The 19,365-nt window shown below is 55.0% G+C and overlaps 7 protein-coding genes and 1 non-coding gene across 8 annotated transcripts; 4 read left to right on the top strand and 4 right to left on the bottom strand.

The window, feature by feature from the left end:
- Positions 1–420: 420 nt before the first annotated feature.
- PGI1 (glucose-6-phosphate isomerase) lies at positions 421–2,189 on the bottom strand (the record flags this gene model as incomplete). The annotated part of the gene is made up of 3 exons (XM_028643320.1): positions 421–944; positions 1,004–1,110; positions 1,159–2,189. The coding sequence occupies 3 exons, from the start codon at positions 2,187–2,189 to the stop codon at positions 421–423; spliced, it is 1,662 nt and encodes a 553-aa protein (XP_028498371.1).
- A 1,709-nt stretch (positions 2,190–3,898) lies between these two features.
- D7B24_009244 (uncharacterized protein) lies at positions 3,899–6,037 on the bottom strand (the record flags this gene model as incomplete). Its single annotated transcript, XM_028643319.1, has 3 exons — positions 3,899–4,105; positions 4,187–5,754; positions 5,860–6,037. The coding sequence occupies 3 exons, from the start codon at positions 6,035–6,037 to the stop codon at positions 3,899–3,901; spliced, it is 1,953 nt and encodes a 650-aa protein (XP_028498370.1).
- A 1,325-nt stretch (positions 6,038–7,362) lies between these two features.
- D7B24_009243 lies at positions 7,363–7,467 on the bottom strand. The gene has a single exon. It is a non-coding gene; the product is annotated as a tRNA-Arg (tRNA).
- A 703-nt stretch (positions 7,468–8,170) lies between these two features.
- On the top strand, positions 8,171–9,325 carry D7B24_009242 (uncharacterized protein; the record flags this gene model as incomplete). The annotated part of the gene is made up of 5 exons (XM_028643318.1): positions 8,171–8,194; positions 8,274–8,573; positions 8,649–8,753; positions 8,819–9,109; positions 9,161–9,325. The coding sequence occupies 5 exons, from the start codon at positions 8,171–8,173 to the stop codon at positions 9,323–9,325; spliced, it is 885 nt and encodes a 294-aa protein (XP_028498369.1).
- A 768-nt stretch (positions 9,326–10,093) lies between these two features.
- On the top strand, positions 10,094–11,063 carry D7B24_009241 (uncharacterized protein; the record flags this gene model as incomplete). The annotated part of the gene is made up of 4 exons (XM_028643317.1): positions 10,094–10,126; positions 10,177–10,233; positions 10,317–10,472; positions 10,536–11,063. The coding sequence occupies 4 exons, from the start codon at positions 10,094–10,096 to the stop codon at positions 11,061–11,063; spliced, it is 774 nt and encodes a 257-aa protein (XP_028498368.1).
- A 462-nt stretch (positions 11,064–11,525) lies between these two features.
- On the bottom strand, positions 11,526–12,720 carry D7B24_009240 (uncharacterized protein; the record flags this gene model as incomplete). Its single annotated transcript, XM_028643316.1, has 3 exons — positions 11,526–12,237; positions 12,309–12,566; positions 12,638–12,720. The coding sequence occupies 3 exons, from the start codon at positions 12,718–12,720 to the stop codon at positions 11,526–11,528; spliced, it is 1,053 nt and encodes a 350-aa protein (XP_028498367.1).
- Positions 12,721–13,643: 923 nt separating this feature from the next.
- Positions 13,644–15,071, top strand: D7B24_009239 (uncharacterized protein; the record flags this gene model as incomplete). The annotated part of the gene is made up of 1 exon (XM_028643315.1): positions 13,644–15,071. One exon carries the CDS (start codon positions 13,644–13,646, stop codon positions 15,069–15,071), a length of 1,428 nt encoding a protein of 475 aa, XP_028498366.1.
- Positions 15,072–16,538: 1,467 nt separating this feature from the next.
- On the top strand, positions 16,539–17,800 carry D7B24_009238 (uncharacterized protein; the record flags this gene model as incomplete). The annotated part of the gene is made up of 2 exons (XM_028643314.1): positions 16,539–17,525; positions 17,588–17,800. 2 exons carry the CDS (start codon positions 16,539–16,541, stop codon positions 17,798–17,800), a joined length of 1,200 nt encoding a protein of 399 aa, XP_028498365.1.
- Between the last annotated feature and the right edge of the window lie 1,565 nt (positions 17,801–19,365).

Genomic DNA, 19,365 nt, shown 5'->3' with positions numbered 1-19,365 from the left:
GTAGAGTATGAGGGAATACTTGAACATCAAACTCACATGCTGCTTCAGAAAAACCTGATCCTGCTGTTCCATGTTCGTTTCCTTCGGGGGGCTAGACGTGGTGAGCCTCGCCGGGCCACATGCCGAGACTGTTGCCGCTGCCGGGCCATGGGAGAGGCCCTGCCTGGTGGTCGCTCCGAGTAGGAAACATATCTCAGGGTCAAAGAGACATGTCGGAGGCAGGAGAAAGTTCGAATAGGGCATTCTTCACCGGTTCATCCTGGTGTGTTGGTATACACGAAACCAAGCCTTCGTCACAGGACTGAAGCAGCATAAGATATTAACGCTTCATTGAGCTTTCATAGCAATCTACCATTTTCCAGACCCAGCATCAAACCATCATGCCGCGGCATGTACTCAGCCATCCGCCGTTCATATGCCTTACATCTTGGAGTAACGCTTGAAAGCGCCAATGAGGCCCCCAGTCGAGGCATCGTGACCCTCGCCGTTGCCCTCCGCGTCGAGCTCGCCAAGAATCTTCTTGGCAAGGACCTTGCCGAGCTCAACGCCCCACTGGTCAAAGGAGTTGATGTCCCAAACGGCACCCTCGACGAAGGTGAGGTGCTCGTAGTAGACAATGAGCGCACCGAGCTCGGCAGGGCCAATGTGGCCGCCGACGAGGATGGAGGTGGTGGGGCGGTTGCCGAGGAAGACCTTATGGGGGACAAGGTCTTCAGGAGTGCTGCCCTCGGCACGGACCTCGTCAGCCGTCTTGCCGACCATGAGAGCCTCAGCCTGGGCAAAGTAGTTGGAGGCAAGCATCTTCTGGTGCAGGTTGTCCGAGATGGGGTTGTGAGACTTGGCAGCGAGGATGAAGTCGGTGGGGATGAGCTTGGTGCCCTGGTGGACAAGCTGGAAGAAGGAGTGCTGGGCGTTTGTGCAGGGCTCGCCGAAGAGAATGGGGCCTGCGCTGTCAGTGGCCTGCCTATCGCCCAGCAGAGGAGTTAGGAAAGAATAGACTCACCAGTCGTGTACTTGGCAGGAGTGCCGTCAGAGGTGATGCTCTTGCCGTTGGACTCCATGGACAGCTGCTGGAGGTAGGCGGGGAAGCGGTGCAGATACTGGTCGAAGCTGGCAGCTTGTTAGCTTGGCACACCAGGCCGGAATCGACAGACGTACGGAGCCACCAGATGGGTCTGGGCCTGGAAGAAGTCAGAGTACCACACACTCAAGAGACCACCCAGCAGGGGGATGTTCTCCTTGAGGGGCGTCTCGCGGAAGTGCTTGTCCATGGCGTGCGCGCCGCCGAGGAACTTGTAAAAGTTATCAAAGCCAATGTACAGCGCAACGCTGAGGCCGATGGCGCTCCAGACAGAGTAGCGGCCGCCGACCCAGCTCTCGAAGCCGAACATGTTCTTGGTGTCAATGCCAAACTTGGAGACCTCAGCCTCGTTGGTAGACAGAGCAACAAAGTGCTTGGCAATCTCGCCCTTGCCGCCGGTCTTCTCAAGGAACCAGGTTTTGGCCGTGTTGGCGTTGGTCGTGGTCTCGGCCGTGGTGAAGGTCTTGGAGGCAACAAGGAAGAGGGTGGTCTCGGGATCAGACGCGGCAAGGGCCTCAGCCATGTGGGTGCCGTCAATGTTGGAGACAAAGTGCAGGGTCGTGTCCTTGGCGCCGTAGTGCTTGAGAGCCTCGGTGACCATAACGGGACCGAGATCAGAACCGCCAATGCCAATGTTGACAATGTTGGTCAGCTTCTTTCCAGTGAAGCCGGTCCAGGCGCCGGAGCGCACCTGCTCGGAGAACTCCTTCATGTGTTCGAGAACGGCGTTGACGCCGTTGGGGCCGTTCATGACGTTGGCACCGTCCACCTGCATGTCCCAGCCGCCAACGTTGCGCAGAGCAGTGTGGTAGACAGCACGCTTCTCGGTGAAGTTGATCTTCTCGCCGGCGAACATGGCATCGCGCTTCTTCTCGACCTCGGCCTGCTCCGCCAGCTTGACCAGCAGGTCAAGGGTCTCCTCCGTCAGGAAGTTCTTGGAGAAGTCGAAGAGGATGTCGGTGCCTTCGGCGGTGGCGAAGGTGCGAGAGAACTTGGCAAAGCGCTCAGGGTCGGAAGAGAAGGCCTCCTTGAGGACAAAGTTCTTGCCGACATTGTCGCGGTGGGCTTGAAGGTCGGCCCACGCGGGGAGGGAGGAGGCTTGAGGCATTTTGAAGGGGAAGGATTGCAGGATAGGTCTGAAGAGCAGAAAGGTCAGTTGGGGTTCCTGGCAGTGAAAGGGGAAGGGCGGAAATTCAGAATTTGAAGTCGTGATTCTGAAGACGTCGTCGGGGACAAGCCGTGGGGAGGCCGAGTTGGAGGGGCAGCCACCAGCCGCAGAAACCGGAGATGCAGGGAACAGATAACAGACATCGCCCGCGTCGAGCTCCGGCAGCGGAGCGTCATCAAATCAACCCTCGATGTAATTTCCCATGTCCCCCTTTGGCGACTTCTGCTGCCGAAGCAAGACGATCTGTGGATCGTCGGGTCTCGAGGTACGTAAACCGTGTTTGTCTGCACCAAGCTGCACCGAGCTCGAGCATAGCGGGGTCGTACGCGCGAGAGGCAGAGCCTATGCGTGGATATGACGAAGGACAATAACGGAGCTCCAAAGCAAAGCAGAGAAACATAGACAGAGCAAGGAGACCGGGGAGTAGACAAACCTAATTGCGATTGAACCGTGTAAAAATTAGTGATGCCCTCGGGATGCAACTTGTTGGGGGGTGACACCAGGTTTTGTTGAAGGGCGACGCAAAAGGTGGGATGTCTGGCAGGTCGAGGTGGAGGAGGGGTGACTTTGCTGGTGAGGGGCAGACAAGAACATCAATCAGCCGGCGCCGGGACAGCACATAGAGCGAGCAGCGTCATGGTCGTGACAAGGGGGCCTACCTAGCCTTCGATGTGCGCCTGCCCCGCGGCACTGGTCCACTATCCCTACCTCACAGGTACCTCCCCCGAGCTCTCCCACAAAGCTGCCATAGGGCGCTTCGTTCGGTACCTTAGGTTGGTAGCGGGCAGTCATTGTGCACAGAGCTGCCCTGTGAGTGACATATGGGCCCCCGCCCCGCCCGCTTCTGGCCGAGGTCGATCCACTCGGCGTCTCTTCCAGCGAACTGGGTGGTGCGCTTGGGAACTTCCGACCTGGGGCAGTGGATGATTTGTTAGTCTTTTTTCTCGTTATATCTCAGGCGCTGGGCTGACTGAGCCAAATTCTCTCAAAGCGCTCGAGGTCGACGATGTGTGTTCGGTTGGAACCCCGGACTTCTACGGCGATGCTCACTGGATGATGCGATCACCGTCCGGAAGAATTACTACAGTCCTCCTTCTCTTTACGACATGAACATGTCAGCTTGGTGTCACCAGCAACCACCTCTGGATTTGATCTTGCCCCGTCAACCCCGTCAACTTGTATTGATGCTCTCACCTACAACGCTGACGAGCCGGGCACGTGGCGAAGGGGCCCTGGACCGTGGGGGTCATGTGTACATGTTGATGGGGGTCAAATTGTGCTTGTTCATCGGGAGAAGTAGGGAGTTTGAGCACTCGCGGCAGATCTCTCTCTCGCATGTGCATGTCCTCTTCTGCTCTGCTTTGCTGTTCGTGACCGGCTGCTCGCCAGGCGCCTCCGTTTTCGCGGGGCAGCAGCTGCGGCGCCGCACCTCGTCTACATGGATAAAACCACACGCAGCTGGTCCCTTGCCCCTCTCACACCCCAAGTCAGCAAGATATGCCCTTTCCCAAACGCCAAACACAAGGCCGGGGCCAGACAAAAACAAGTGTTGCATGCAAGAGCTGCGATCCTCTTCCTCTGTTCGCATGCCCTCTTTCGCCCCTGTCCCTCGTCTTCAATTGTTGCCGTGTCCACTGCTGCTGATCGATCTATCGGTTGTCCTGGACACTGCCGACAAAGGACGGATCCTTGATGCTGCCGCCTGCGTCGCCGAGGCCTGCAATCGGCCGGTTGTAGCTGAAGCCCTGGAACTGGTTCTGCATCGTCTGTGAAAGCATCGGTCCATCCACAAACGAGTCTTGCGGGGCTTCGTTCGTGAATTCGGGATCAAAGTTGTTTGTGTCCAGAGCATCCACCTGAAAGTCTCTTGTCAGCAATGCGTCCTCCCATGAGACAGAACCTGCACTACCGGGGGGGGGGTCGGTGGTTGAACTCACAACGCTGGGCTTGAACGCTGGCTCGTACTTGCGCTGCAGCAGCTTACGCCAGTCAATGGCGTGGAAGAAGGGGTGCGCCTTGATCTCGGCCGAGCCGTTGGCTCCAAGGCGCTCTTCCGGCTTACGGTTGAGCAGCTTGATGAGAAGGTCCTTGGCGGCAGGAGGCACAATGTCGTGGCCGGGGAAGTGAAGCGGTTCCGACAGAATCTTGCGGTACATCTCGTTGGTGTTCTCGTCATAGAAAGGAGGCAGACCCGTCAACATCTCGTACAGCAGAACTCCGAGGGTCCACCAATCCACCGTCTTCTGGTAGCCCTGGCCCATGAGCAGTTCAGGCGCCAGATATTCGGGGGTACCGCAGAATGTGTTGGTCCTGTCTTCGTCCTTCATGTCCAGCTTGCAGAGACCGAAATCGCACAAGGCAATGTGACCTTGGTAGTCGAGCAGAATGTTCTCCGGTTTCAGATCGCGGTAGATGACGTTGAACCCGTGGAGGCACTCAAGGGCACAGAGCAGTTCTGCAGTGTAGAATCGCGAGCGATTCACGTCGAATCGCTGCTCCTTCTGCAGGTGGTGAAACAGTTCGCCACCGTTGATGAAGGCGAGCACGAAATACAGCTTCGCAGGTGACTGGAAGGTGAATTTGAGGGGGACGATGAAGGGATTGTTAATCTGTGCCAGCACCGACCTCTCTGCCAGCGTGTGTGCGACTTCGGATCGGGAGATGATGTGTGCCTTGCGGATCGTTTTCACGGCGTAGATCCGGTGGGTGTCCTTCTTGCGAACCTGCATGACCTTGCCGAAGCTTCCCTTACCTACCAGCTTGAGCAATTCAAAGTCCTCAATCTGAAGCTTGCCGGCACGATTCTCGACATACTCAACGCCAATCTTGAGCTTGCCGGTGCCATATTGCACATCGGTCCACTGGACTCCGCTGTGTCCGAGGCTCCTCTCGCGATTGGCATGGTCAGCAGCGGCCGACTCGCGGTCCTTCTTGCTGGCTTTGGGGTCTTCGACAAACGATTGGCGCTCTTCGAAACGAGGGTTGATGCGGACGACGCCAAGGAAGATGTCCTGGCTGCGACCGGAGCCTGGTGCCGCCAAGGGGTTGCGCATGTAGAGGTGGATGCCGAGCTCGGTGACACGCGACACATCGAACTTGTACTGCGTGTTGCTGCCTGCCCACAGGGGGTTCTCGGGTGTACCCTCGACAGAGTTGACGAAGACTTGGACCTTATCAAAGTCGATCAGTGCATAGGGCATGTATTTTCCTGAGATGCGGCCGTGATTCGTAGGGATGCCGCCAAAGCCGCTGCCGCTCGATGTCTGAGGACGGCCGGATCCGTTGATAAAGGAGCCAGCCACTCGTTGAGAGGAGCCGGGGCGTACGGAGCCAACACCGCTGAGAGCATGTCCGGTCGATAGAGAGTTCTGGGGGTGCGAAGAGTTGAATGTGGCGCGGTGCTGTTCGGGTAGCGAGAAGCCCTGGCCTTCGTGGAGTGTGACAACGAGAATGCCGGGCTTGGGCGGCGTGACGACAGGGGCTTGCGCCATGCTTTCGGAGGCAGCTGGTGGGTGAGGGGATTAGCCCAAGGTTACAGGAAGGTGCGAGGCATGATGGTTGCTCGTGACTACAACTTCCAGGCATTGCTTGCTGCCGTAGCTAGACGTACCGATGGTGTCGCTGTTGGACAGCGGGGAAGGAGTGGCGGGGGCGGCGGCGCCCGCGCTGGCACTGGGCTGGCCCTTTTCGCCTTCAACGATGGTCGAGGTAGAGGGGGAACGGGAGAAGGTGCTGGCCAAGGGGCCCAGGTGAGTCTCCTTGAGCTTCTTGGTGAGCTTCCACGACATGATGGCGAATAGTATGGTCGACCGTCAACAGTCGACAGTGGATGTTGTTGGGCGCTCTGATGAAAGGGGGCGTTGTGGCCAAAGATGGAAAGGAGAATGTGTCGGTCGGGGGGCGGGCGGTTTTGTCAGCCCGTGTCCTCAGGTCAGTAGAATGGAAGGAGCGCAGCAGACGGCGGGTCGAGGGGGCGAATAATGCGGAACAGAATCGATTCAAGAACCTGCTTCTGGAGAATGACGAAACAGAAGCAAAGTCAAAAGGTCGGACAGATACCGGTCGGGCAGGCCAGGTGAGGTGTATTGTATCGATGGAAGGGGCTCTCCAGGGTCCCAGGTCTGGTGTTTGGCGAACCGAAGTTGAACCCCGCAAAGTGGCCAGCAGTCGACTGGTTGACTGGGCTGAACTGAGAAGGCGCGAGACCAGGACAAGGAGGACCGGGTGGAGGAGGGGTGAGTAGTGAATTTGTCCCTCGGCCGGTGTCAGACAGGCAGAAAGGTACCTGAGGGTGACCTTGGTCGGGGCAGGTACCCGACTCGGATGGCAGGCGATCCAAACACACGCGGGTCCGCTTATCTAGTGAATAGGTCCCGCGTTGAGGGAGGGGGATGAGAATTGATGTCGAGACGAGGAACAAACAGAAGAATCGGGACCGGAGGTTGAGGTGTAAGGGAGTATGGGAATGCTTCAACTTCTAGGTCTCGGGTCAGGTTTAAACCAGGGGTTTCAATGTCGTGTTGGGGGGGTGGTCTTGCCGTGCAGGAGGTGGTACGAAGCAGAGGGGGCGGTGCACCTGCTCTTCGGAGGCCAGCTGCAGTGGGAGGCACTGATCCAAGGAGCGAGTTGGTGATGGGGCAGGGGGCTGTGACAGTGGCAGTGGCGCTGTGCCCCACCTGGAATTTCAGGCTTGATCGTCTTGGATTACGAATGTTCCACGAAGAACATCGAACAATGAAGTATCCATGTACTCACAATGCCGAAAGACTAATAACCCTGTGGACGAAAGAATGCATCCCGTCAGTCTCTTCGGCTCTGCAACATGATCCGCGGGAATGAGATCCGGCCAGTCAAATCGACAGTGGTTTCAGTCATCTCTTGCGGCGGCGACACAGATACAGAATAGATACGTCGGTATCCTTGGGCACCAATGTGCACATCAGAAATAAAGGGGCACCGTCTGTGTCCCTTCAAGGTTCTTTGGATGAGAAAGGGATCGACACAGCGTAGCACATCTGAGACTCGTATCACCGTTGTGGCACACGCAATAAAAGGCAAAAACACCACGCAAAAACTACAAAAAGCTGGTACACCCTTTCGGATGTCCTACAATTGACCACAGCAGGGCTCGAACCTGCAATCTCCTGATGCCCACAGCAGATGACCTTTCATCAAGTGCTGTTCGTAGTCAGACGCCTTGCCATTGGGCCATGCGGCCTTTCTTGAAGATTGGCAAAATCTGATCGGTTCATGATCCACAGGGTGGAGGCTCGACGACGGCTCCTGTCCTAAGCTTTCCTGGGGGCTGGCCTCTGGGAGGCCTCACGAAGACGGACCTGATTCTGGAGCTGCGGGGTGTCCTCCATACAACACCTGGTCGCGGCTGTCCCTTGGCATCGTGCCAACAAAGAAAGAGCAAAAATCCATTTGAGGGCGAGGTTGATTTGTCAAATTGTTGATCGAATGCTTCCAGCGTATTCGCGCCTAGGTATCCACACATGTAGTCGTCGCGGGACGTCTGCCAGGTTTGATAGTTGCCACAGTCCGAGAGGCTCCTCACGAGGTTTACAAGCCGCAATTAGCTTTACTGCTTGGATTGGAGCTTGGATCTATCCGTGCAACTTTGAACCTTAGACTTCGATCAGGAACCAGCAGAGTTCGTGCATGTTATTTCACAGTTGGGGGTTGTTGACCTTTTCATCGGAACTCCGTTGACGATACAGACACAGCGGTACCAGAAGTGTTCGTAGACGTTCGATCATGTCGACGTCAGTCGATCAGTTTGTTTTTTACCCGTATATCCCATTTTCTCCCATTACCAGCGGTTAGCAACTGTGCTTCATGTCGGTCTTGGTTCAATTCAATCAGCGTTCCGAATTTATGATTCATGTAAACGTGTAGTCAACGACAGATACGAAACCATGTCAGAAATCGTGCCTTTTACGGTAAGTAAGGTAGCGAACAGCGGAAACGCATTCGTTTCGGCCAAAAGTGAGGGGGCTTCGTCTGCTTACTGAAATTAAGATCAATGTCCCAGATGCGCTGCTAGAGGAGACGAGAGTCAAGCTCAAGTACGCTCGTCTTGACGATGCCATGGTATCCGTTGAATGGGACGACCTTGAGATCGGCCACACCGCGTTCATGGAGCTCGTTCAGTTCTGGCGTGACGAATGTGACTGGAAGAACTACGAATGCTTCTTGAACACCTTCCATCACTTCAAAACAACCATACAGGTGCCCGGCTTTGAGGCCCTAGGTATTCACTTTACTTTACCATCGGTCATCGAGGCCAGGCGCCCGTCCGCTTCTGTTCCTACATGGCTGGTCAGTTGGGCACACAGATTCCAGGACTGTTGTGATATATGAGCTGACAGGATCAGGCCCGGCTCTTTTCTGGAGGTCCCGAAGAAATCGCCCCAGAAGTTCATTCGATTCCAGAACAAAGACTACGATGAGCGAGACCTGAAGAATATGGAGAGAATAATCTGGTTTGCCGCGCACGAGGTAGGACTTTGCCCGATACTTCTGGCTTATCTCTGTGTTGTGTTGACATCCCTTTCACGTCTTAGCGGGGCTATCAAATTATTCAGGAGACCAAGTGTGTGACGCTCGGCTATGGCCTCCACGACTCCCCAGTTACGATACTCGCATGGTTCGTGGGCAAGCTCAAAGCTTGGACGGACGATTATCCAAGAACCATGGAAGAGCTAATTAACTGGACATTCATGCACTATCAGGGTAGTCCGAGCGCTGCGATGCAGATTTACAAAGAGGCGTTGGCTGTCGTGAACGATGATCCAGACAGCATGGCCAAACGCTACGTTTCGCAACCAGTCGGTGGTTCTGTTTTCCCTAAGGAGGTGCGTTCTCACACATCATTCCAGTTTCTGCAACTGATCATATCCTGGCAGCTATGGATGTCGCCTCGCGAGCGGATGGAGAAGACTTATAACATTCAGTTCTGGCGGCAGAAGGACAAAGGCGGGCACTTTGCTGCTTGGGAACAGCCAGAAACTCTGGTGAACGATCTGCGAGACTTCTCTGCAGCTGAGGGTCCAGTATTTGGGAAGCACTGATTACAGTCACGTATGAGCAGCAGTGGAGGAGGTCATCGGCACCAATCCTGGCATCATTTTCATGTGATCGAGTGTTCTCTTGGGGCAATTTCCAATTTCAATCTCGCAGACCATTAATTTGCAACATCTTGACAGCGTGTGCCAGTGAGGCGGCGGGTTTAGTCAGCGGAGCATCTTGTTAGGCCTCAGACACCCTGTTGCGTGTCATCAACGAGGGTGTCTAGTGCAAGCGATGTTTGGGTGGGTTTGGAGACTGAACCGAGAGAATGAACGGCTTGTCAATGACTGCTAGCATTGGATTTGTAAGAAAGATATGCATCGGACATGCCTGTTTTGTTTTCAGTCGGACCTGGATGAGAGAGAGAGACGATAAATCCTGGCATGTATGTTCTCACTCGTGCATCAATTTTGGCGCCAAGCACCAAACACAACGCGCTTGTCGGCGTCCCCAGAAACTAGCTCAGGTTCTTCGACGCAAGCCGCTTGTTCATATCGATCGGTTTGCCGCGCTATGGTGATGTGTCTCGGCATCATGCCCGACAATCCGCAGGACCTGCCCCAACATGACGTCGTGTATGCATCTCATGTCAACGATGTTGACGAGATTCAGCGAAGATTCTCCTGAGTTAGTAAGATGTGTCATGTATGTTATAGTATATAGAGATCTCACATACTCGTGTGACATATTCGGTGATCAACAAGCCCACTGGAGCGATCGCGATTCTCAACTGCGGTTTACAGACATCCCCACCTCGCACAATACCCACCATGGCTTCGCTACAGGGAAAGACGGCATTCATCGTAAGCCATGATGATTCGACACGTGTGTTCTCCCGCTGACGCCGCAGCAGACAGGTGCCTCCATGGGCATCGGAAAAGCCATTGCTCTAGTCTTAGCAGGCGCCGGGGCAAATGTCGCATTGGTATCCAGAAGTAAAGTGAGCAGACCAGACAATCGGGACGAGGCCCATGAGACTGACGCAACATGAAGGACAAGTTGGAGGCCGTTCGAGACAGTATCGCCGAAAAAGCACCAAAGGTCAAAGTCGGCGTTTACGCCGTCGACATCCAGAACCACGAAGAGGTCGACAATGCCGTCAAGCAAGCGATTGCTGACCTCGGCGAGATTGACATCCTCATCAATAATGTGAGAGCCATGAAAGAAATCCGCCCGCGAAGCGACTGCCTCCTGTAGCTGACAAATCCACAGGCAGGTCTCGCGCTCGGAGCACCAGCACGCTTCTGGGAGCTCCCTGTCGACGCCGTCTCTCAAATGTCCGGTACGAACGTGAATGGCGTCATGTTCACAACTCATTCGGTACTAAATCGCAGTATGTGGCCGCAGAAGCGGGGCACCATCCTCAACGTCTCCTCAGTCACTGGCCTCGAGTGCCCTCCCTTCAACGGCGAGGCCGTCTACCACGCGAGCAAGGCGTTCCTCGAGGGCTTCAGTAACAGCCTGCGAAACGAGACTGCTGGCTCGAACATTAGGGTTCTGGTGTTGCGGCCTGGCGTTGTGAACACACATTTCCATCTGCAACGGGTGCAGTATGATAAGGACGCCATGGAGGACTTTTACCAAGGGTATGATCCTCTCGTTGCCGAGGACTTGGCGCAGTCGGCACTTTACATGTTGAGCTTGCCAGGCCACGTTTCGATAAAGGCTTTGGATTGCGTACCGACGGCACAGCGGGCTTTGACCAACTTTGATCGGGAATGGAAGTTGAGGCAAGAATAGGATTCTCGTTCATATAGTGCTTGCGACGCTGGAATACAGTAGGCTGAATATGCATCAAGGGAACAGTTTAAGGTGACCTGGCTCCGACCACAGGACGCGTGGCGTGTAACGTGTCACGTTTGCTCCCATAAGTTTCTGACAGTGGCATGTCGGTTGCAAGGCCGGGAACCATAGATATGTCCACTTATTTCAACTGCGCGTCCCGATTGACGATGGCAGACGCAGAGGAAGCAGTGAAAGATCTCGTCGGCGATACAAGCCCGCGCGGCCAGAAAACCTCTAGCTTGTCGTCGAACACCCTGCAGCATAAAGTATAGTAGGTATATAGTTACACGTAAAAGTCTACTAGCTCTCTGCAGAACGCCAAGCGGATCGATCTTTTTTCAAGTCACCCGTCATAATATAAAAAATATCCATCTGGTGTGCCAACCTCCAGTTCCTCTTCGGACATCGACCAGTCCATCAACTAGTCGTGTTGTAGTTGACTCGTGGTGTGCCAATGCCACCTGGTCGCAGCAGAGGTCTATCCTCACGAAGAACTTGGCGTTCCTCGCGGTCGTGCAGTCTCTCGAGCTCCTCCTCTGTTTCAGCGTAACGCTCTGGATGGGCCGTGTAGGGCCCGGGCAGGCCGTCCTGCCAGCCCTCGGAGTAGGTACGGATAGGGTTTGGCCTTTGAGGCTCGTCGTCATCTAAACCGTTGTTCTCAATCTCGCTTTGGTCTCGCTCTTTGGTCAACTCATAGTAGATGGCCATGCCCAGTAGGATGCCTTGCATGGTAGCCGTCAGGAGAAAGATGCCCCACGTGCTCCATCCCTCGGAACCCAACCTGAGCCACAAGTTGAACGCAAATAGATATCCGCCCGGGGTCTGAATACACATCATGGGAATGCTGAGACTGCCGACATGTTTCAAGTGATAAGTCGTCCAGATTTGAGGAATATACTGGACAGCGGCGAGCGCGGCTGCCATGACACCTAGCAGGTTGGCCCAAAAGTTAAGATGACTCTTCAATGCGACGGCAAAAACACCTGTCAGGATGATGATGATGACGGCGTGGAACACACACAGCAGCCCGACAGTGACCGCAGTGTGCCACTTGGGCGGTTCGCCAGTCAGCTCTTCTTCGGGCACATCTGCATCTTCAGATCGGAAGAAGACAAGGAAAAGAACCAGACTGGCCAAACGTTAGCGATTGCCACCAGAACATGCCGATTGAGCTAGATTGTCTGATTGTCAGAGACGTACATGAGGGCGAAGCAAAGCCACTGGACGCCCAGTTGAGCGATGCCCAGGAGACCTGCCAAGCATTCGGAAGTTTCCAGCTGACTGCAACAGGCGATGTCTTGTCGTGATGGCGGCACAGTCAGGATGTTGGCGAAACCGGAGGTGGCCGAGGTAACGCCCAGGAGAACGAACCAAGGGGAAATGCCCTCGGAAGTTCGCCTCGAAGCGATACGGTGATGTTGGGGAAGGTATGAAATCAAGAGGCCAAGAAGGATCAAACTGAGAGGGGTGCGGGTTAGTTCGGTCAGACGTAAAGGATCAGGGTGGCCAGGATGGGCGCAGAGACTCACAGAGAGAGAGATAGGTTGAAGTAGTTGGGAGACCGAAGCTCTTCGCAGCGATCCTTGGTCTGGAAGAAAGCGGGCACCGCCATGGTAGGAGAGAAGGCGGCTGCAGAATCCATCTCTCGTCTTCGATAGCGCCTGACTGTGTTGGGAAGAAGCGCCGACAACCTGCTCCAACGAACCAAGAGACAATGATGGAAGAAGTTCTAGGCCACCCACTAGGTACGGTGTGCACGACTTCCGTCCTTCAATCGCAGTTGGGCAGCCAGGGAGGAGCCAGGCAGCGCCGATCGTCTCAAAAGGCTGGGGTGTCCTGCAGCGCGGGGAGTCGGTTCGGAGGTCAGGGTCGAGGGTTGGCGGTTGTCTCGCGTCGGGGTGGGAGAGGAGCGATCGCAGGGGACGAGTCAATTCGAGCTCAGTAACGCGGGATCAGCGACGCATTTTGCGGGTTCTTGACTTGTGGATCGTGGGGATCGCGCTCTACGGTTTGGTGTGTGTAGGATGAGTCGTCGTCGACAGCTCGGTCAAGGCGCGGTGACGAGAGATGAGCATGGGAAAGTGCCATCAGCCATCAGCCTGACCAGACGAGCAGGGAAACACACATTGCTTGCCTGCCCAAGCCAAGTGCCACTGACATTCAGGCGGGATACGGCAGTAGCGCCAAGCGGCAGGGACCATCCAGTCAAGGTAGACGGTTCTGGCAAGGCCGAGAGCAGCGGCCAATCAACGAAGCTATGGCCAGCACGCGCCTTCGTGTTGAGCATGACGTCAAAGTCGACTGCCGCAAGGTTCAACGTGTAAAGGTACCTGCACCCTTCCTGTGTTATCAGGGTCCGGCTCCCCGGAGATCCACTACGAGAGGTGAAGGTGGGTATACCCTCACCGAGACTCACATAGCCCTGAAGCAAATTGTGCTTGCCATAGACGCGCCGCGACTCTTCGACCTGACCCTGCATTGTTTTCGCCAACAGCCACGACACCCCCAAGCAAACGTTGAGCGCTGGACGCTGCAATGACATCCCCTCGCAATGCGGAGAGTGGGATCGATAACAAGAATGGCCAATCTCTAGACCGTGATGCGCCAGACGCCGCCCGCGGTCTCGACTCAAAACCATCCATCGATGTAGTAGCTGCAACCGCACCACATGAGAGGAACGAGAGTCAAGAGCAACTCTCATTCTATCGTGGGGCTCAATGGACGGCAGATGGTACCACCATAGTTGCCTCTACCTCCGACAACCGCGTGTCGGCTTTTGTACTTCCAGAAAACTTGCTTGAGCCCAACGACGAAGCTCACCAACTTGGGTCCCAGAGCACACTTCACCTATCTGAACCATCTTATGCCGTCGCTCCATCACCCTTCTTCTCACTGTCTCAGTCGGCGTCCCAGACGGTGCTCACCTCATGCAAGGACCACCCCATTCAACTCCACCACTTGTTTCCCGATGAAGGGACACAGTCGCGACTAGCCAGTTACAAGCTCATTCGCCGTGAGACGGAAGAGTACATTTCCGCTGAAACCCTGCTTTGGTCTTGGCCAGGAACGCATTTCCTCGTCGGGTCTACAAATCGGCTCGACTACTTTGATATTTCGCGTCCTGGTTCTGATGGACCTATTCTCACGATTCCGACCATTCCGTCAAAACGGCACATCTCAAAGGGAGGGGGCGTTGGTATGAAGGGCATGATATCGGCGCTTTCCAGCCAAAGCACTGCTATCTCAGAGGCACCGATCATAGCTGCGGGCACGTGGACGCGGTGGTTGGGCCTCTACGACGTATCCCGATCGAACAAGGCCATTGCCAACTGGAGCGTTCGAGGCGTCGTGAATGATGAGTTCGGCTGCAAAGATGATGGCCATGGCATTGTCCAGACAATCTGGAGCCCCTGTGGACGATACTTGACCATTAATGAGCGACAGGCGAGTAGCATCCTAGTTTACGATGTGCGTGGATCTCGCCAGCCTGTCAGTGTCCTCATTGGCCGTGATGGGGCCACACAACAGCGCCTGAGCTGCGACGTTTTTGCAGCTTCGACCTCCAATGGGGGTTTTGAGGTGTGGGCAGGCTCGAAGGACGGTCATGTGTACGTGTGGGAAGACGTTGGCAGCCAGCAAGGTGTGCTTGACACGTCGTGGCGCTTCCAGGCTCACAACTCACCGATCGGGAGCACAATACTCCATCCCAGCGGCTCCGTGGTGGCCACATGTTCTGGGGCTTGGACCCCAGTCTCGGATGAAGAGCTCGACGAAGGGCTTGGCTCTCGGGATGAACGACAGCTGCCCACCATATCGTCAACCCGCATCACATCCGACTGCAGCATCAAGATCTGGGCCATTGGCATGAAGACAACAGGCGGCGGAGATGACGGATGCCAGCAAACTGATATACCACGTCAGAATCAGCAGCAGCATCATGCAGAGGAACATGAGCAAGTTTAATGCAGTCCCCGGCCATCCGCCAAAATACCCCGTGAGTCGAAATCTCATCTGGCAGAACATCGGAGGCGCGCATGATTGTGAAGCAGATGCTCGTGGATGAGCCTCATATTCGGATATCGACCAATTGGATCAACAAATATGGCGAGCAATCCTTCCAACAACTGTTCTGCCGGGTTCGAATACATGAACATGAAGGGGCATTATCGCCCTTCTTTTTGGTCTGGGTCTTCGGGCACCGAGCACATAGCACGTGGATTCAAACAACTCGATATCGTCATGCAATGAAGCAGACATCGATTGAGGCATTCTCGTATTACGCTACGGGCCTCAAAAGGATCTTCCTGGAATAGAGACCTCATCAAGCCCAGCCTGAGTCCTCGGCTATGCGACCCCACCAGGCCTTGCAGAATGCAGCAAAGGGTCGTCAGCACAGCATTTTCTTTGTTCTGGGCAGAATGCCATTCGGACACTCGTGACAGTAGACTAGGTCAGTGCTTACAAACGGCGTCACGTTCCGCCTCCACGGACGTCCGATGCCATTGCAAAGACGGACACCGTCTATTGCCAACAACGCGTATCAGCACGCCCATGACATCTCCGCCCAAGCCATCTCCAAGAAATTCATTGAGCAGAGCAGCGTTTTGGCCAGTCGGCATTTTCGACATCTTATTCTGCGGATCTGAGTAATCTGTCCAATTGTCAGCAAGGGCACAATGCCGACAGTGAGGCCAGCGCACATCACTAGCCAATCATGCCTGTATCAAAGCACCTCTCCATGGCCGCGTTCCTGGCTAAGACCTGCACTAGAAATTCTCACGTCCGTGCCCCGACTCTGACCTGAGTGAGCCAGCGCGTCCGAGCCAAGATCATCAGCGCCAGGGAACCGAGTGCCGAGAACTACATGCGACCTCCCTACTTCTCCTGACAAAACGCTTCCTCGACATTTCAACCGCGCCACTCTGGGCACGACGCACTGACGAAGGAAGTTCAGGCCACTGTGCTAGCTTGCGGTCATGGCCCTCCACCGTTTTCCAAGCGAGCTAACTGACCACGCATTGGTACTATGTCCTCAGCCACAGCACCCATGGCCACGGGATGAGGTAGCTCCTCACGTCTGCTGAGTCGAGTAGTCTCGGCTCTTTGAGTGCAGATACCCCTGAGTCCAGCGTTCGGAGCTTTTCCAGGTCGGGCGAGGCATGGCTCGGCCAGGCCTGCATGATGTGTCTTGTGTTCGCCTTCTTGCAATGGCTACCGCCAAAGGACAAGTCACTAGCAGGAGCCGGATGGCGCAACTTATAAAGAGTAGTATCCAGACTCTGCCAAAGATGTTGGCAAGCAGAAGAAACACCCTGTCATAATTCCCTCCAAATCGCGTTTACTTTGTGGTCGCCCGAGGGCTTTCCGTTCATTGTCCACTTGTTCAACTTCCAAATATCACACTCATTTTCAGCCCTCTTCAATCCCACCATGAAGTTCTCCATTGTATTGGTTGTCTTGACGGCTGGTGCCTCCATTGCTCATCCGGGTATGAGCAAGGCAATGGCTGATATTCAAGAGATTCAATCACGAAATGGCCGCTCCGGACCCTCGACCGAGATCATCGGCGACCTGGTGGGCCTTGACGACAGGCGGCTGACTGCCACCGGCCGAGATATCAAGAACATCCTAAGCGGCCGCGGTAACCCCCAAAATACCGTGGCTAGCTACTGGCTGGGTGCCCCTCGTCTTGGGGGCCTCTTCTGCCGCATGGACCAGTGTTGTGTGTGGAAACACATTGCCAACGAGATGCGCGGCATGATGATCGGAGATGCAGGTCGGTGCAACAATCTTGCCCGTGCCTCCATCCGTCTTGGCTTCCACGACGCCGCCACCTGGTCCAAGGACACCGGAGGCACCGGTGCCGACGGGTCGATCGTCCTGACGGCCGAATGTGCCCGCGTTCCCGAAAATAACGGACTTGCTGAGGTTTGCGCTCAAATGAAGACGTGGCACGACAAGTACAAGGGCTACGGCGTCTCCATGGCCGACCTCATCCAGTTCGCCGCCAACGTAGCCACCGTGTCGTGCCCGCTCGGTCCGCGTATCAAGACTTATATCGGCCGTAAAGACAACGCCGTTGAACCCCCACGCAACCTCCTTCCTAGCCCTTTCCACAGCGCAGACCGCCTGCTCCAGCTCTTCGCCGACAAGACCTTTACAGCGGATGGCCTTATCGCCCTCATGGGCGCCCACTCCACGAGCCAGCAGCGATTCGTCAACCGTACCCGTCCCGGTGATCCCCAGGACTCCACGCCTGGCGTGTGGGATGTCAAGTACTACGGCGAGACTATTGATGCCAACGCACCCCAGCGTGTTTTCAAGTTTCAAAGCGACGTCAACCTAGCCAACGATGCACGCACACGCGCTGCCTGGGAGTCGTTCATCCCCGAGTCATCCCAGGGCGCCTGGAACCATGTACGTTGTTTTGTGCCCGCCTATATGCCGTTCGATGCTTTACCCGTACTGACCTGAGACAGGCTTACGCTGCCGAGTATGTCCGCATGTCGCTCCTCGGCGTGTACAACATCAACAGTCTCACCGATTGCACCAAGGCGCTGCCTCCGTTCCAGCGCAGCTACAGCTCGTCAGACGAGTCTGTCATCGACCGCTTCATGCACGGACTGATTGGGAGCGTGCAAAAAGTCAAGGACCTTCTGCTGAAAGGAGACAAGGTTCCCAGTAATATCTAGACATAAAGTCACCATCGACACGAAATTATATGAGGACCAGGGGCTTCATCGGCGTAGGCTACTCGGCGGATTAGAATATGTTCCATCTTAATGAATAATGTATCATTTTATATTTTCCACGAATCGCTTCGCACATGGAGGATTATATAGGAAATCTCGGTCATGTCGTCATGCCGTCGTATTTTCCTGGCTTCTCCAGTCTGCTTCATCCCCATGCTTTGAAGCCTGTCTCTTGTCCAACGTCGCACATATGCGCCCGAGTACGGCGCCTCCCCCAAGTAATTCCTGAAAATGCTCTATCCTCTCTTCCCGCGGCATCTTCAGGAAGCGCTCCAAGCCCTGGTCTCCAAAGTCGTCTCGAAGAGACGCAGCAAGCACCTGGGCCGCATATATATTCATGCCAGCCTGTCGAAAGAAGATTTCCCAATCTGTTTCTTCCTCCCTGAGCAAATGCTGCTTGTCACATGTGACATACTGACGGACTTTCGCAATAGTCCGAGCAACGAGATGACGAGGCCCCCCTCCGACATATACAGGTTCGATCTTTGTGCCACGCAACATAGCGTTCTGTTTGACAAACTCGGAGTAAGCTGCGGCTTCAGCTGGAGACAGTGGTGCCCCTGCAGACGCGTCGTCCTTGCCATCTTTCCAGACAAGAACTACAAGACGCTCGTACAAGGGAGCCACGTTGTTGATGCGCTTCCGTAATTGTGATGTGGAGTCGGCCGACCCCGGAAGAGGCCTTTGACGGACCTGAAGGAGCGTAGTGACCACGATCCCCGTGGAAGCAGAGATCGACAGGTCAGCTTCGTATGAAAGGGCAGAGACTTCATCCTCAGAAGAGGCTGATGCGAGCGAAGATATCCGTTGGCAGGGCATGCTGAAATCTCGATCAAGCATATCGACTCCTGCTGTCAGGTATTTCTGAAAGCCGTATATCAATGAGCGAGGTATTGTTGTCGAGATGAAAAAGCGTACAGGCTTTTCCAGGGGCGTGATTGTCAGGTATGGGACTTTCTCTGAGGGCACCAGCCATTGACGGGTTACATTTGGGATTTCTTTTGTATGAATTTGGTCTTGTGGATTGAGATATTGACTCTTCGGAGGCGTAACGAGAATATCGGACTTTTGCCTTTGCTGTGGATGGTCGATCAAAGCCAAGTAGTTGGACAGCATCTTGTTCAAGGCACCGGGTTCGTTGTCGGCGAGGAGAATACTTTTGTACTTCCCGTGTGGCTGATGGCTTTCGCGCAGTCTCTTGTTTTGGGGCACAACTTTTTCATATCGTAGCCTGTCGGCTTTCCTTTTCCTCGCCAGCTCCAGCAGATTGTCTGCTGGTGGTGCAGGTAAATTGAGTGATGTGGCCTGACGCACAGGTTGTACAGCAGGAGATTCTTCCCGTGACGATAAGTTGGCGTTGATCACTGCATTCTTAGCATGCTGATATATCTTCAACGAACCGGCATCATAGGTTGCGTATTCTTTGGAGGGCTCTGGAGATGAGCGGCTCAACGTCACTAGAGTGTCCTCATAATCACTGATGCTTTCGAAAACGTTGATTTCAG

This window comes from Verticillium nonalfalfae (assembly GCF_003724135.2).
Source record: "Verticillium nonalfalfae strain VnAa140/NRRL 66861 chromosome Unknown scaffold_9, whole genome shotgun sequence".
In the NCBI taxonomy this organism is placed as follows: Eukaryota; Fungi; Ascomycota; class Sordariomycetes; order Glomerellales; family Plectosphaerellaceae; genus Verticillium; species Verticillium nonalfalfae.
Note: the sequence above shows the minus strand (reverse complement) of the source record. Positions and strands in the feature narration are given on the sequence as shown.